Below are 16159 nucleotides of genomic sequence, written 5' to 3'. Positions count from 1 at the left end.
CAAACATTTCTAATATGCGAGTCTGCTCCATCACCTCCAGGTTTTCACCCTAGGTTTCAATCAAAGTTGAGATTCATCAGCAGAAAAAAGTAAAACAGCAATACCAAGAGTGATACAACCCAGTTAGTGCTCAACAGGAGCTCACTGAAGACGCATGCTGACATGACTCTGAGGAGGCTTTATTACCAGGAGCAATAGTCTAGAGGACAATCTTTTGATAAAGCAAGGCTAAAGAATTAGCATGTAAATGCATCCTACTGCATAAAACAGAACCGCATCTCTGAAGTCAGAACCTGACTGCAAATATCTTCTCAAGACAGAAACACAGCAGGGACTCAAGCCACGCTCCTTGCTATCAAAGGGAGTAAAATCTAGTTGGACTTGCTCTCTAACAGTTCAGAAAAAAACAATTTTAATTAAAAAGAATATGTGTGCACATATGCACATACAGAGAGAGAAAGAATGATAAAGATAAATAATTGATGAATCTAGGTAAAGGGAGCTCCTTGTACTACTCCTGAAACTTTTAAGTTTGAAAAACTATGGCAAAATTAAAAGTTAGAAAAAATACATACATATGTTCATGTATAACTGAAAAATTGTGCTCTACACTGGAATTTGACACAACATTGTAAAATGACTATAACTCAATAAAAAAAGTTTATATAAAAAAATACATACAATTGGAAAGACACTCAAAGAGTTTAATAAAATTATTGCCTAAAAGAGTAATTCAGGCAAATGAGCTGCTCCAACTAGAGCAACAGGGTCAGCAAACTATAGTGAGCATGCCTAACTTGGCCAGATGTCTGTTTTCATATGGCTTCAGACTAAGAATTGTCTTTGCATTTTTAAATGGTTGGGGGAAAAAAAATCAAAAGAATGGGGGGCGGGTAATAGCTCAGTGGCAGAGCACATGCTCAGCATGCACGAGGTCCTCGGTTCAATCACCAGTACTTCTACTAAAAAATAAAATAGATAAATAAATTTAAAAATGAAAAGAAAAAATATCAAAATAGAATTTCATGACACAAAGATTATATGAAATTCAAATTTTAATGTCTATAAAAAGGTTTTTTGGAACACAGCTGTGCTCATTTATATACTGTTTATGGCTGCTTTTGAGCTATATCCGACAGCAGAGTTGAAAGGCTGTCATAGGCAACATACAGCTTAAAATAGTTATTACCTGTCTACAGAAAACGTTTCCTAACCTCCAAACTAGAATGATTAAGAAAGTTTCGAAGAAGATAAGGAACTTCAAAGTACCTTTCCCTAGGAGTAGGATTTAGATAAGCAGAGACACAGGATTATCCCAGCAACCTGAATTTACAGACTACTTACAGTGGTTTAAGTATCACTATTAAGCCAATGAAGCAATGGGAAAATCTGGTTTATCATGAAACCTCTAGATGACTAAAACTTAAAACTCAAATTTACTTAGAATAGTTTACCTTTGATCATCTTTCCCTAGAAGTCCTAGTATCCTCAACAGCTGAATCTGTAACCACGGTGCTGGTACGCTGTGGTAATTGAAATCTACCGGAAGCTTTCCTCCAACTACTTGCTTCAAAATTGTTACAAAACTCCCAGTCAAGTCTTTATATGCAGATGAATTCTCCTACATCCAAAAACAAAACAAAATAAAATAAAAACAAAAAACTTTCTGTTAATAATACTGTCTTAAAAATAAAAGAGACCTAGTTGAAATGCCATATGTAATCTAACTGAATACATGCTCACTTAGAAGATTAATGTTCACAGTTAATGAAACAGTCCTCTAATTTGCATAATTTCTTCCATGATGAAACTCCTCTGGCTACCAGATCTGAAGCTGAGTCATCCCCAAAAAACTCCCACCACTCTCTTACTTGTCCCCACACACAGTTTAATCACATTTCAAATGTTCTATAATTACATCTTAGAAACTTTAATAGCTAGTATCAGCAATTAAAGCAAAAACTGAAAAGAACTGGCATACTGAAAAAAAGAAGTAATACCTCTGCTTCTGATGAAAATCAAGGCCTGTTTACCATCTCTAAACTTTGTTTGCAAAAGGCTTATCATGTAATTGAACTAAAGACGTCCTAAGTGGAAGAGCACAGCCTACAATAACATCCAAAATCCCAAAAATCAGTAAGGCTGCTTATTAAAAATTAATTAACCCTACAATATTTGAAGATATTTGTGATTCTGAATGAGTGTGCCTTGATTCCCTGACTAATCTCTTAGACCGGAGAAATTTTTTTTCATCTTTTTTTTTTAACTGAAGTATAGTTGTTACACAGTATTATATTAGTTTCAGGTGTACAACATAGTGATTTGACATTTATATACATTACAAATTGATCACCACTATAAGTAACTGTAAGTAACCATCTGTCTGGACTGGGGAAATTAAATACACATTCCTCAAAATGAATGTTAGATTCTTCATTGTAATTTTTATTATGTATCAAGGACAAATTTTTGGAAGAGAGGTAATAGCTCTTTCAAAGTTTAATAAATGTTAGAGGAAAATTAAGATTTAATATCTATTTATACCCCACTATTTTGGAACACACAATGCATAAAAGAGAAGATAATCTTCAGTTCTTTAATTTTAAATTGGTATCAAAAGCATATTTCATTTCATTATGAGGCATGACGAAATCTCTCACAAATATATACTTTCAGACACAAAGGATTTCAGGCAATACACAGGGGCTGAATTAGTATAAGCCCATATCATCATTTAGAAAAATGTTTTACTGTACCATTCAACCCTCCTTCCTCCTCTAACACAGAGTCAATGTATGGAGTTAACACTGCAGTCTATGCCTTGTACATCCTCCATCAATTCTCCTCATTTCTATAAGCTATTATATACATCCCATGAAGTTGTATAAAGGGAGTCACTGCTCGAAAAACCACAAATCTGCAAATTTCAACCACCTTCTAGAGCTACCATTTTTCCATATTTCTTTAGTAACACGAAAATATTTCAGGCGTTAAAAAACAGACTAAATCTATAACATGTCTACTACTCATGCTATCAACAATGTGCAAAACTTACTATTAAAATGTCAATAATAAAATTTTAAAATGTTAATTAAACATTTTACTGAAAAAATTTGGTAAGTTGAGTATTCTTTTAATTCCACAATTGTATTTTTCTAATGGTACCTACTCAGTACCTGCTCAAAGTTGCAACTTACCTTTATCATCTTAAGGTATATGTGCAAGGAAGCAGCCATGACCCCAACATCTCTGTCACAAAGTGCTTTCCGAAACTTAATATGGATATGCTGCACTTGATTAGGAGCGATGAGGTGGAATTTATATAACGCCAGGACAGCTTTTCTTCGTATAATCTCCCTAAAGATAAAAAATAAAAACTAAATAAACCATCTGAACTGTCAGGCATTCAATTTGAGAAGACTATGGACCAGATGATTTCAAAATACAAGCTACTACCTTAATCTAAAAAGAAAGAAAGAATTATACATTTACTATTAATTCTTTATTCTAATTCATCAAACTATAAAAAGTGGTTATCTCAAGGGGGTAAGACCTCAAGAGACTTTAACTGCCCATGTTATATATTTTTCTAGTTATAAAATTTTTTGGTAATAAGCATATTACTTTCGAAACCAGTACAAACAGAAACATTCCTTAATTCCCTAATTCCACTTCTGAAAGCCGTTATCTCTAGAAATTGGGGAAAGAATCCACAGTAAGTTTAAATTTGTAAAAGGTCATTTTGACTGGTAATATTAAACAGTCTTTTTATTAAATTAAAAGTCTCCTTAACATTCTAGCTTTTCATATTTCTTTATATCATGGGCAAACATACTCCAAATACTTTAGGGGGCAGGGGAGTATAGGGGGGACTTACATTAAAAGATGTTACTCCTCTCCTTGCCCAGCTCATGTTTCAAAAACCTCATTACAATGAAGAGGAAAGTATACACAAGTCTTGCACTTCATTTGTAACAGATAATGTCTAGCACACAAGAAGCAAAAATAAACAGTTGCTATCCTACGAACATAATGCAGTTTCCAAGGAAGTAAATTCCTTGTTTTTCTCTCTCATGCCTATTTCTGCGCACCTCATATTGGCAGACCATGCTGCCAGTTCACAATAGCAGCAGTGAAGTATTTACTTTTAGGGTTCCTTAATAAGTATTTCTGTTACCTAAAATCATGGAATCTCAAAAATGAGATTATTCAATGCAATCCTGGGTGTTCTACTCAAGAATACCTTTCATAAGATTCTTAACAAATGGTCATCCAGCTTCTGCATAAACAAGCAACCCATCATCTTCCCAGGGAAACTATGTCATGATGGAAAATTCTTTTCACATAGAAAGAAAAGCAGATTAACAACACATTTGCCATTAGTGTTAATACTGTAAATGTAAACTACATCCCAATGTACTGCTGCTGGGTGTTATCCAATATGAGTGCTGGGAGAGAGTAGGTAAAAGTGAGGTGAAGAAAATGAATACAAACTCTGAACATGCTCAGGAATCCTGAGGCCTGGCCCTAAGTGCTGGCACTAACACAAGATATCAAAAGACCTGGCCTGCAGAAATATAGCTAGGGATTCAAAAGTTAGGTCTAAGCCCTGTCTCACATCTTGTGATATCCACTGGCCCACCTGGAGCTCTGTCCCACCTTCTTTAGCTCTTTACTCCATAGCATGGAGTTACGCACGGCCATAATGGCAAGAGCAGGGTTTCAAAAAGTCTAAACTCTAACTAGCAGAAGACAGGAGAGGCCAAGATTTGAGATTAGAGAATATGGGAAACAATAAGCAAAAATTCAATTCTCAGAAGGATTTCACACAAAGAGTAAATATGACTACGAAACAGTGGTGGCATGGAAAAATTTCATAAAAATATGCTCTGCTATGATCAGATCAACCTGCAATTATCTAAGCAAAGCTAACCTTTCATTTCTAGTAACTAATTGTCCATACCTGTCATTTGTTCTATTTGACATAAATAAAACATTGTAACAAGCTTGAAAAACCTATGAAGTTATTCTACAATTCTTAGTAAAAGTTACCATTTTAGCTGAAAAATGTATGGTCCAAGATTTCTTAAAGAATACAAACCATAAGACATTTTATAATCTCAGACACTAAAAATACTGACTTAAAGAAGTATACAAAATAAAGAAGTATTATGAGTAACAAAAAAAAAAAAATCTTTCTCAAAAACGTACATTTAACTAAAACACGACAATCACAGAGGAAAAATGGCAAGTGATTGTAAACTTATTCCTAGCTTTCAAGGTTATGAAGTTAAGACACTTGGTCAAAAACAAAATAATTCCAAGTGTGATGAAAAAGTAATCAAGTTGATAAGGAGAAAGTTAAGAAATTTTACAAGAGAAGACTAGCAAGATACAAGTTAAGGGTTATTTATCGGCTATACAATAGACTTTGAATGCTTTAATTTTGATCTAAGAGCATTCCAAATACATAGAAGTTCTGTATTCATAGCATATGACCCATTTCCAGTGGTTTTTCATTACTTCACTTTATCTTCAAAACAACTTTGTGAAAACTAAGGGGCATTAACCAACCTCATCTAGCCAAGGGGAAAACAGGACCACTGAAAGCCAAAAATTCCTGATACTAAGCCTCACTGTCTCTGGGTTTAACTTTAGAAAGCTGCCTAACATTTTTCTAAACCCACATGAAAAACAAAGGATGATGATACTGGGGATTTTCGCATTATATCAGGCAGTCAAAGAATGTCCTCTATCCTGGTAGTATTAAGTTAAAGTTATAATAAATTTCTGATTATAAATTTTTCTTTTGAAATACATAGTGTAGACACCTAACCAAAAATAATTTACTTACTTAGAATGTTGAAGTTTATCTTCTATTAATGGAAGAACAGCTGGAATCATTTCTCGAGGGAAAATCTGGCTGACGATAGTAAGTGCCATGCATACTTCTACCAGGTTTGTGCTCTGCAAGTCCTGACAGAATTATTAAGCAAAGAAAACATTCAGTGCAAATTCTAAACTAGGGATAGTGAGCTCAACATTGCAATGGTCCTACATATTTAATAGTTTTCTACTGACTATTTATAATTAATTTGTACATTCAGGCTCACCTCATACTTTACAGGAATGTCCCTGGTCCATTTGCCTTAATAGAGTCAACAGATAAATACAGCCCAAAAGCAACCGATCCAAAGGAAACGGTATTTCTATTCTGACACTGACCAAAGTAGTTTCCTTTATTATAGCCTTTAAAACTTTTCTAAACTAACAAAAAATGAATTTTCCTTGTTAATAATATAAGTCAAAGTTTAAAAGGAAGTAATTCTCATGCATACAATAAAATGCATGCACTCATATATACTTATACATGCAGTTTATAAACAATTCTAATATAAACTGAAAATGTATTTTTGAAAGTTTGGAAAAATGTATGCTACTAGTAACCTTAACAGAGTATATGACTTAAAATTCAGAAAGTATTACACACACACACACACACACACACACACACAAGCATATGAAAAAACTGACACAAGATAAACATGAAAAAGCTCAACAATTCAATTGTACCTCAGTACCAATTTTGTTTAAAATTTAACAGGAAAAGATATTGTGAATGTGAATTAACTTGTTTATTTATTATCTGTACATTTCAATTACCTAATTATACTGTTTGCCTTTAAAATGATTCCTAGAATTTAAAAGACTTTAATTATTCAGGTTATATCCCTTTAGAACAGATCCTAGAGAAAAAAACAGCAGCATGGAAAGTGAATCTAACTAAAAGTCTGGATATCTGAGTTATAACTCTTAATTCTGCCTTTTTTAAAATGAAACAATAATAACAGTAGCAGTAGCAACTACTACTCTCTGTAGTGTTTCATTTAACCCTCACAACTTGGCTAAGTTCTATTATTTATCCTAATCTTACAGATGAAGAAACTGATCCAAATAAAAGATCTTTCTAAGCCCATTCTGTAAGCCTACCTTTTTGCAAAAATACCTAATTCAATTTGATTGAAGAGAAATGTCAGATGCCTGAAGGGATAATTTAAGATGTCATATTAGCCAATATATAATACATACCTTTACAACTGTATTCACAAGGAGAAGCAACAGCTCATGATTTTCATGTAGAAATAAAGAAACAGCTAAATAACCTATAAAATTTGAGAGGAAAAGTCTTATTATTACCTCCCCAAAATTAGCTTTTCCCAAGAAGTTAAGACAATAATATACTCCAAAATTTAAGTGCCAAAAATACCAGTTACAGATAAATATAAAAACACAGAGCAAAACATAAAGTTCAAAAATTTTAGTAAATTAGATTTCAGGTATTCTTCATCCTGAAAATATGTATTTCACAGGATATACCTGAAGTGGAAAAGAAGCTAGGTGACATTTGAAATATCTGCCTTCTGTTTTCTGTGTAAATCTCTCTGCAATCAATCAAAATTCTCTGTCTTGCAGCAAAACAATTATTAAAAACTAATAGCTACTGTAGTTAATAAACAGAGTGACTAGCGGGGAGGGTAGAGCTCAATGGTTAGAGTACATGCTTAGCATGCTCGAGGTCCTGGGTTCAATCCCCAGTATCTCCATTAAAATAACTAACTAAATAAATAAACCTAATTACCCTCCCAAAAAAACCACAAAAACAAACAAACAAAAAAAAATCAATGAGTTACTAGCTATTTGTATTATTGAATGAGCTACCTAACACCAATCCATATGATGTAAATCATGTATTAGGCAATAAACAATTCTTATTTTCTCAATTTAAAGATACACTATTGAATAAATAATAATTGTTGAGGAAAGAAACACTGTCTACCACATTAAATGTACTCACTGACTTTAGCACTTTAATTTTAATATCAAAACATTAAAAAGTATAACTTAAAATTGAGGAAGTACATTAATACAGTGACAAATACCATGCACATGGAATACAGATGCCCCCTGTCATTTTTCTGTCACCCCTCATATTGATAATATTTGTTAGACAGGTCTTATGGGTCAAAAATGTTGCAAGTCTCACCTCACTTAATCCTCACAACAGCTCTATGAGGTAGGTATTATTATTATCCCCAATATAATAATGAGGCCCGAAAGGGCTAGCTGCCTGAGGTCTATGGCTACTCCACCAATCCAGGCAGTAGGAGCTAGTTCATGTTCTTAACCTCTATGAGGGGACCTCTACGCTGTAATACTGTCTGTCTACACAGTGTATGTTGAGACCCTATTCCCTGACTCCCATTCTCATTGTTTTTCATTCTTCTCAATTCTACCAGCCCTTTTATTAGAGATTCTAAATGTTAACTATCCCCATCATTACCTAACATCCATAATTTCTGTGTCTGTTGGGGAAGATAGGAAAACTGCCAGAAACATCCTATTCTCATAACCAAGGAATAGCAGCATGACCCCCTGAAACATCTTCATGGAATGTGAGAAGAGCAGAGCTATTATGCCCACCATCACTAGAGAGAAAAAAAGAACAAACTAAGGCCAAGAAAGAGAAGAGAAACACCCTAGAGAACATTTAAAGCAGGAATTAGGTGTTAACAGATTGCTGAGAACAGATTACATCTGTTCAGCTAAGATATCACTCACATTCAAGTCACCAATACCAAGATACAAGAAGATCAACAAACTAATCCAAGGGCCATCTCAATGAAACTTCAATTCTATCTGTTACAAAGAATACCCTGTTTTGACAATCAGGGAAACTTTTGACACTAGGGAAACAGGGGAAAAGATATTCTGTGACTCAAAAAAAGAAAAAGGTTATTTTAAAAACAAAGAATAACAATTATGAATACAGAGTACATTTGATATGACTAAGAGTGAGATATTGGATAAGAATACATGCTTTGACTCATAGAAACTGGTTTGTAGTCTAGCTCCACCATTTAGTAGCTCTATGACCTTAGACAAGTGACCTGACCTTTCTGAGCCTCAGTTTTCTCCTCTGTAAAATGAAATACCATCTCTCAAGATTAAAGTACCTAACATAATGCCTGACTTAATGAATACTGAAATGTATTTACTTAACAATATTCATGTACAAAATAAGAAGGCATTATCCATCAAAGAAAGTACCAAAGCTAGCCTTAGGAATCTCAGGAGAGTAGGTGAGGCCATAGTACCAGACTAAAGATAAAAGGTTTAAAAAAAAACTTCCACTAGTTTGCACACATGAAGAATATCTGATACACAGAGATATACCTCTCTCTACGTGGCAATAAAGTATCTTCCTAAGGAAGGTCAGGAATCTTAATAAAAATGACTCAGCTACTATAACTATGAAAAACACATGTACAAGGTCATTCACTGCAACATTATTTATGAGAGCAAAAAGTAAAAACAACCCATATGCCCAGAAATAGGGACCTGGCTGAAAATACCATGGTATACCCAACCACCCAATGAAAACTGTACAGAAATATAAAGATGTCAAAACAAGGTGTAGAATAATCTCTATCACACACTCTGTTTTGCGTAAGAAAGAGGATATGAGTGCACACCCATGCATTTGCTTGTCTTTTCAAAAAGAAACAGTGGAAAGATTAATCAGAAACTAATCAAGACAGGTATCCATGGGGGTAGGGGCAAACCTGGTAGAGGGGCTAGAGATGAAAGTAAGACTTCTCTGATTGTACCTTTCTACCAGGTCTTAACTTCTGAACCATGTAACACATGTAATTTTTACATACTTTAAAAATGAAGTTTAAATGAAAATGAAAAATTACATTAAAGTCGAAGAAGCACAATATAGCAACAGTTGCACAAAGTACTATCAATTGTTTTCAAAATTTCCCACATTAGGGATCTTAGAATTAGTTTGGAAAAAGACGTGAAAAGATAACAGATGGTAGGATCCAAATGAGTGATGACAGAAGAGTTAAAACTTGGTTTGGAATACGGAAAGGGAGAGACGGGATGCCACGGGACATTCCACTTGGAAGGAAGAATACAACAAATAAAAGATACAGGGGTGGAGGGTATAGCTCAGTGGTACAGTATGTGCCTAGCATGCATGAGGTCCTGGGTTCAATCCTCAGTACTTCCATTAAATAAATAAACCTAATTACCTACCCCCCCCAAAAAATGGGGGGTGGGAAGGGAAAGACTGGGATTTCAAAATTGTAGATACTGACAGGCATATGCAGAATAGATAAACAAGATTATACTGTATAGCACAGGGAAATATATACAAGATATTGTGGTGGCTCACAGTGAAAAAAATGTGACCATAAATATATGTATGTTCATGTATAACTAAAAAATTGTGCTCTACACTGGAATTTGACACAACATTGTAAAATGACTATAACTCAATTAAAAAGAAGTTAAAAAAATAAAAGATAGAAGAGTATTTTGGGTGGAGTGAAGCTCAACAAGTGGAATACTGTGCACAAAAAGTCTCAAAATCTTTACCAAGACATCTCCCAACCCCACCAACATCTAACAGCACAGGTCATTGTAACTTAAGAGGAATGCTGGTTCCTAACATGACACTATGAACTTCTTAGAATAAATAACATGTTCTACTCCTATTATTCTAAACTGCTTCCTTCTTAAACTTTCTGATATAAAGCTGAAACTATGAACACAAGATTTAAGTCCTTGAAAGAATTTTTTTCCTAATAGCCCTGAAGGTTGATTATAAAATTTTAAAAAATACCTTTAATCTTCATAGCTAACATCTGTGAAACTGAGAACAGTATATTTTAAATTACTCAAGTCAATTTCAGTTTTATTCTATTAAAAAAAAACATTTCTGATTATTAAACTGATGAGACTAGACAGACTTTAAAATCAGCTTTATTGGGGTATAATTACAAATAAGAAAATCACCCTTTTAAGTGTATAGTTCAATAAGTTTTAACAAATATATAAAGTCATCTAACCACCATCACAAGAACAAGTAACTTTCCATCTTCTCCAAAATGCTATGAATCAGGAAAACTGATTTCACTTATAGACAGTGAGTTTTTGAAGTGTTATCTTATAAAGCTTTGGAATTTACAAGGCAGTGTTCTGAAAACATACTACATATCTACATCATTCATTTTATGTAAGAGCCAGAACTTTAAGGACAACATTAAGTATAAAAGTCTTAAATACATACATACCTACTCTTTTTTCTAAAAGGTTCCCTTGTTGTGCCAACTTAATTGCATGTATATAGCCAAAGGAAGCATCATATCCAAGCATTTCACAATAAATAAGTCTCACCATACATTCCTTCATCATTTTCTGAAAAGCAAAATATCCAGTAACTGTACAAATAATTAGAATGCTTTAATTTTTTTATTATGTTGTAATCATTTATCAGGGGAATCCTGACACTGAAGAGATATCATATATATCATAAATTAATCACCCAAAGTCAGATTTTATAAATAAAAGCTACTCCCAAATTTAACTAACAATAATACTCATTTTAGTAAAATTATTTCAATATTTTGTTAGTGGCAACTGTAGAAAATAAATCAACTGTAGCTATCTTTAATTCTAGGCTTCCCTCATGTAAAATTTAGTTATAATGTGAGACACGTGGTCCTCACAAAATTTCATCCATGGTAATCTGACCTGGCTTTTAGGATGTAGCACATCATTTTAATATATTTTGTCAAATGAAAACATCTATAGAACTTCGACAAGTTGGCAATAATTTCTGTAACAAAAATATTTTTCACGTTTAAAGATCAAACTGCACCTGGAGTTTCTTCAGAATTATTATGCTGTATATAATAGGCAATAGTTTGTTTTATAAGCATTCAACAACTCTCCCAATTATTATGATTTCATTAATAGTATAGCCATTCCAATATTTAATTTAACTAGTTCTTTCAATATTTACAATTCAAGCTAATAAGTTGCTTTAGGAGAGTCTATAAAATTGCTTTATTCGTATGAAAATCTTACATTCTCAATATTTATACAACTTATAATTAAAAATAAAAAATACAAGTGTTTCTAAATCAGAAAAGTTGACTATTTTTATATTTAAAAATTAGTTAATATATTACAAAGTTACTTAATCACAAAATGCTTAGGAAATGCTAAAATAAAACATTTTAAATTAAGGATAACATTTAATATTTGATAAATGTGTGTGTATATATATATATATATACATACATGTAAAAATGAAGTAACTTTAAAAAGAAACCATAATAAAATCTTAAGGGAATAAGATTTAATTCAGGTCACTTGTATTTAAAGTAATAAAAGTTAATTCATTAGCTCACTGATTAAAACTACTACATACTGAAAAAATAAGCTTAAAAGATACCGGAAGCCCCTCTTCAAAGGCTTCTGCATCAGTGAGGAGTGAAAGTGTTCATTTAAGCCATTAAGTATTAACCCTGATTTTGTAATATTTTATCTCTTAGTTTTTTAAAAGTCATTATGAACTTTAAGTAAAATTCTATTGCATACATTATTATTCTCTTATTTTTGGAGAAAAAAGTGTATTTCCCCAATGCAGGAATTCTTTTGCAATTGCTCTAACAAATTGTCATCCAGCCTCTACCTGACCAACTTACAGCCTGTTCTGTAAAATATGCTCAGAGTTGGATGGCCATAATTATTATAAAATCTTCCTTCAAACTCTGGCTCCCTAACTTCTACCTACTTATCTTAGTTCTGCCAACACCAGGTTAATGCATGGTAGCAAGAAAAACTTTATTTACTAATACTAATTACAGAAAATTGAAATCAAGCCAAATAAAAAGAGAGAAACCACTTCTACTTAACATTTCTATCAAGTATCACAACACAATGATTTTATGCATACACAAAAAACCATATACATATCTTTACACACACACACACACACACACACATATATATACACAGATCTATCATACTGACTATGTTTTGAGTTTCATTTGTCCACACATTATCATGACCATAAAAGGAAGTATATACATTCTCTCAGACTTTACAAGTGTTATTCACAGACATGATCATGTTCTTATGCAAAATAAACACCCCGATATTTTTATTGGGAGAACATTCCACAGCAACTTACACAGAGAGGCACTCACTAAATATTTGCTGAATAAATGTTGTTTGGAAAAATCTCATTATCTGAAACTACAGGAAAATTAAAAGAAAAAAAAATGGCCTTAATCTAACTATAGAGGGACAGTTCCACAGTGGCCACTGCTTAAATAGTTGCTAAATGCTGTTTGAAAATCAAATTATATGGAACTAAGTTTTTTAAAAATTAAATCTTGATTTAGCTGTTGTGCAATATACCCAGTTTTACAGCCAGAAAATCATTTTCTCCACCTTGTCAGCCAACCTATACTCCAAGATACATAACAATAAAATGAAAGATCTACAATATATCAATTCAGGTCTGAAAATACTATTTTAAATGATTTATCCTAAGCTTCTTCCACTGCACAACATTAAAACAATAAGATGGGCACTTGGGTCCCATAGTATTGCCACATTTATGTAACTATCATCATGTTGGCACTGAACTGACATCAGTCAAGCACGGCCTCGTTTACTGCAGCCAGTCAATAAAAGCCTAAAGTTAATTTGTCTCACTTGTTACCATCCATAACTGATTTTGACTGTGATAAATTATATTTAAACAACTGACCAATTAATGCCACTACTGAATCCATAGTGGACCAGATTTCAAATTCAAAATGTGCTGGCACAGACTACACAAACTTACCAGAGTTGTAGTAGGAGCAGAAACAGTTGCTTTCAGATTATTCAGTTCCTGCTGGATTAATTTCTCTTCCTCCTGAAAAAGTGAAAATATTTAAATGCATGAATAACTGTCTTTTTAAACTGTTAACCGTATTTCTCAAAGGGAAAAATATAGTATTTTCAATAAAAAAAGAAATTATTTTAAAGGAGAGTTATAAAAACTATGCACTTACGAGGTGCCTAAAGATCATGTCTCCAACCCTCAGAATCATTCCTGGAAAGAATAAATATTTCCAGGATAGCCCACCATTCCTCTTTTCTTCACTTAGTTACTGTCCCCTAAGGACAGCTTAGCAGAAAATATGTTTGGCTTTTTCTTTTTTTAAGTTAATGGTGGAGAGAAAGCAGAAAAGAAATTCTTAATGTAGTGGCCCAGGATAAGGTTCTCACACCTTCTCCTTCTTCATGGAATAGAGAAACAGGGTAAGAGGGCAGAAACAGAAACCTTTTCCCCTTAAATTATATTCTTCTCCCCTATCCTTTTCTCCTTATTCCTCACACCCTTTCCCTCACTTCCCATCTCTCTCTCTCTTACATACACAATAAATTCACCAATATGGTCACTTCCACTATCTGCATTGCATTTCACCTCCTTAAGCACTTGAAAATTGGCCCCAAATTTGGCCAGTATAATGCTATCTTTAAATCACACACTGAATTATGTCCATTAGTGTCCATTAGTAGCTAACCAAGAACTACCAGTGAAGTACTGCCACATTTAGATATCTTATATACAGTTTCAAACTGCAATTTAAAACCAAAAATAAACTATTTCATTCAGCACCTCATAAAAATTAAATGACAAAAAGACAAACAATATTAAATCCACAAATTATGACTTCTGATGTGAAGCAGACCCTCTCTAGTACAGCATCATCTTATTTCAGTTTAAAAAGAACATTTTAAACCCTCAGAGCACTTTGAAGGAAAAACCTCCTCCTTTTGTCTTTTTTTCCCTCCTAAGACATATTTCATTGTGTATTTCTTATACTTGTCTTAAATCCATTATGACTGACCAATTCTTTGGCAAAAGGAAATGTGTTTTACTCTAGTCCCTCAGTGTCTAACACAAAGCCTCTTCGATAAATATCTTTCGAACAAATTATACATACCACATGATCTTTAAGATACAAAATTCTTGAAACTTTGAATCATTATCTTACATCACCTGTACAACTACCAAATGTCTGTGGGAACTTAATAACTTCCATTATAATTTCTTGTTTTCAAAGCCCATCTGAGGCAGAGACTTACTCAGCAAGTATTACATTTGGGGAGAATTACGCTTTTTCTTTGTCCAACCCGTTAGTCTTATCTAAGAACCTCAAGCTCCCCAAACGTATTTAACAACAGGTACAGACGGCAGGGTCTGTTCTGGTGTGTGACATCTAGCAGTTGATAGAGCTGGGAGAAAGAACCTCAGTGGGAAAGAAACTTTTTAGAACAATAATGTTGTCATTTCCATGGCACTTGGTATTTTTACACGGTTGATGTGTCATCTAATCCTCGAAGCAACCTATTAAATACATATTGGTACTTTTCCACCTCAACGTTCAAGAAGCACAGGGAGACTCAAAGATTAAAGAGATCTGGGCCAGATAATAATGAGTCAGTGTCAGGGCCAACCGTGGAAACCTGGCCTCCCAGTTGTCAGTCCGGGCTAGAAAGTGATACTTCCGGACAGACACCAGGACCGACAGGCACACACGCGGTCTCTGAACCCCGTCGGAGGGTCGATCCCGGAGGCTAGTCGCGGGACCCGGGCCTCCCAGCGCGGGAGGCGCTCCTGACCTTCCGGCCCGACGGGCACCTACGTGCTTGGAGGTGAGCGCGGTGATGCCGCGGACGAGACCGCCCAGCCGTGAGGAGAAGGACGCCTTGGCAGCCCCGGGCCCACCAGTTGACTGGTTCTGCAGGAAGAGTCCCGGCAGTGCCGTCAGCGTCTTCTCCACAATGTCGCTCATCGCCGCCGCCGCCACCGCCCGCGCGCCGGTCGCCGCTCGGCCTCATGCCCAGCCCCTGCCCTGCCGCCCGCCCGGCCACCGTAAGCACTTCCTGTTTGTTTGAAGAAGAAATCTTTATTCGCGCCCCGCACGGACAAGCACAGTGTCTTTCTCGAGAGACGCCGCGGGGGGGCGCGAGAGTCCGCGAGAGAAAGGCCACCCGCCGCGCCTGCGCGGATGTTGACCGCCTGTGGAGCCGTAGGAGGGCGGGACACTCCCGGTTTCGCCGGCAACCCGGGCAACCCGTGCGTCTCTGGGCGTTCTTGAGGTAGCCAGTCCCGCCCCACTTCTTTACACTGCGTCCGCCAAGGTCTCCTTTTCCCATTTAGCCGTCTCTGCGCTGCCCGAGACCGCCCCGGGAGGTGCACATTCCTAGGCTCCTTTCGGCCACCGCTCACTGTGGA

General features: G+C 35.0%; 1 protein-coding gene across 5 annotated transcripts in view; it reads right to left on the bottom strand.

The window, feature by feature from the left end:
* Positions 1-15813, bottom strand: part of AP4E1 (adaptor related protein complex 4 subunit epsilon 1) — a 139645-nt gene extending 123832 nt beyond the window's left edge. The window contains exons 1-7 of one of the 5 annotated variants that reach the window (XM_074366107.1): positions 15544-15813; positions 13715-13786; positions 11145-11268; positions 7090-7163; positions 5855-5976; positions 3198-3357; positions 1455-1621 (exon numbers count right to left, since the gene is read on the bottom strand). In XM_074366107.1, the coding sequence (XP_074222208.1) occupies positions 1455-1621; positions 3198-3357; positions 5855-5976; positions 7090-7163; positions 11145-11268; positions 13715-13786; positions 15544-15762 (938 nt within the window). In that variant the 5' untranslated portion in view covers positions 15763-15813. The remainder of the gene's footprint in view (positions 1-1454; positions 1622-3197; positions 3358-5854; positions 5977-7089; positions 7164-11144; positions 11269-13714; positions 13787-15543) is intronic. The other 4 variants (XM_045524377.2, XM_074366108.1, XM_010965310.3 and 1 more) reach the window with 4 other exon arrangements.
* Between the last annotated feature and the right edge of the window lie 346 nt (positions 15814-16159).

This window comes from Camelus bactrianus, chromosome 6 (genome assembly GCF_048773025.1).
Source record: "Camelus bactrianus isolate YW-2024 breed Bactrian camel chromosome 6, ASM4877302v1, whole genome shotgun sequence".
In the NCBI taxonomy this organism is placed as follows: Eukaryota; Metazoa; Chordata; class Mammalia; order Artiodactyla; family Camelidae; genus Camelus; species Camelus bactrianus.
This window is presented reverse-complemented; position numbering and strand designations above follow the sequence as displayed.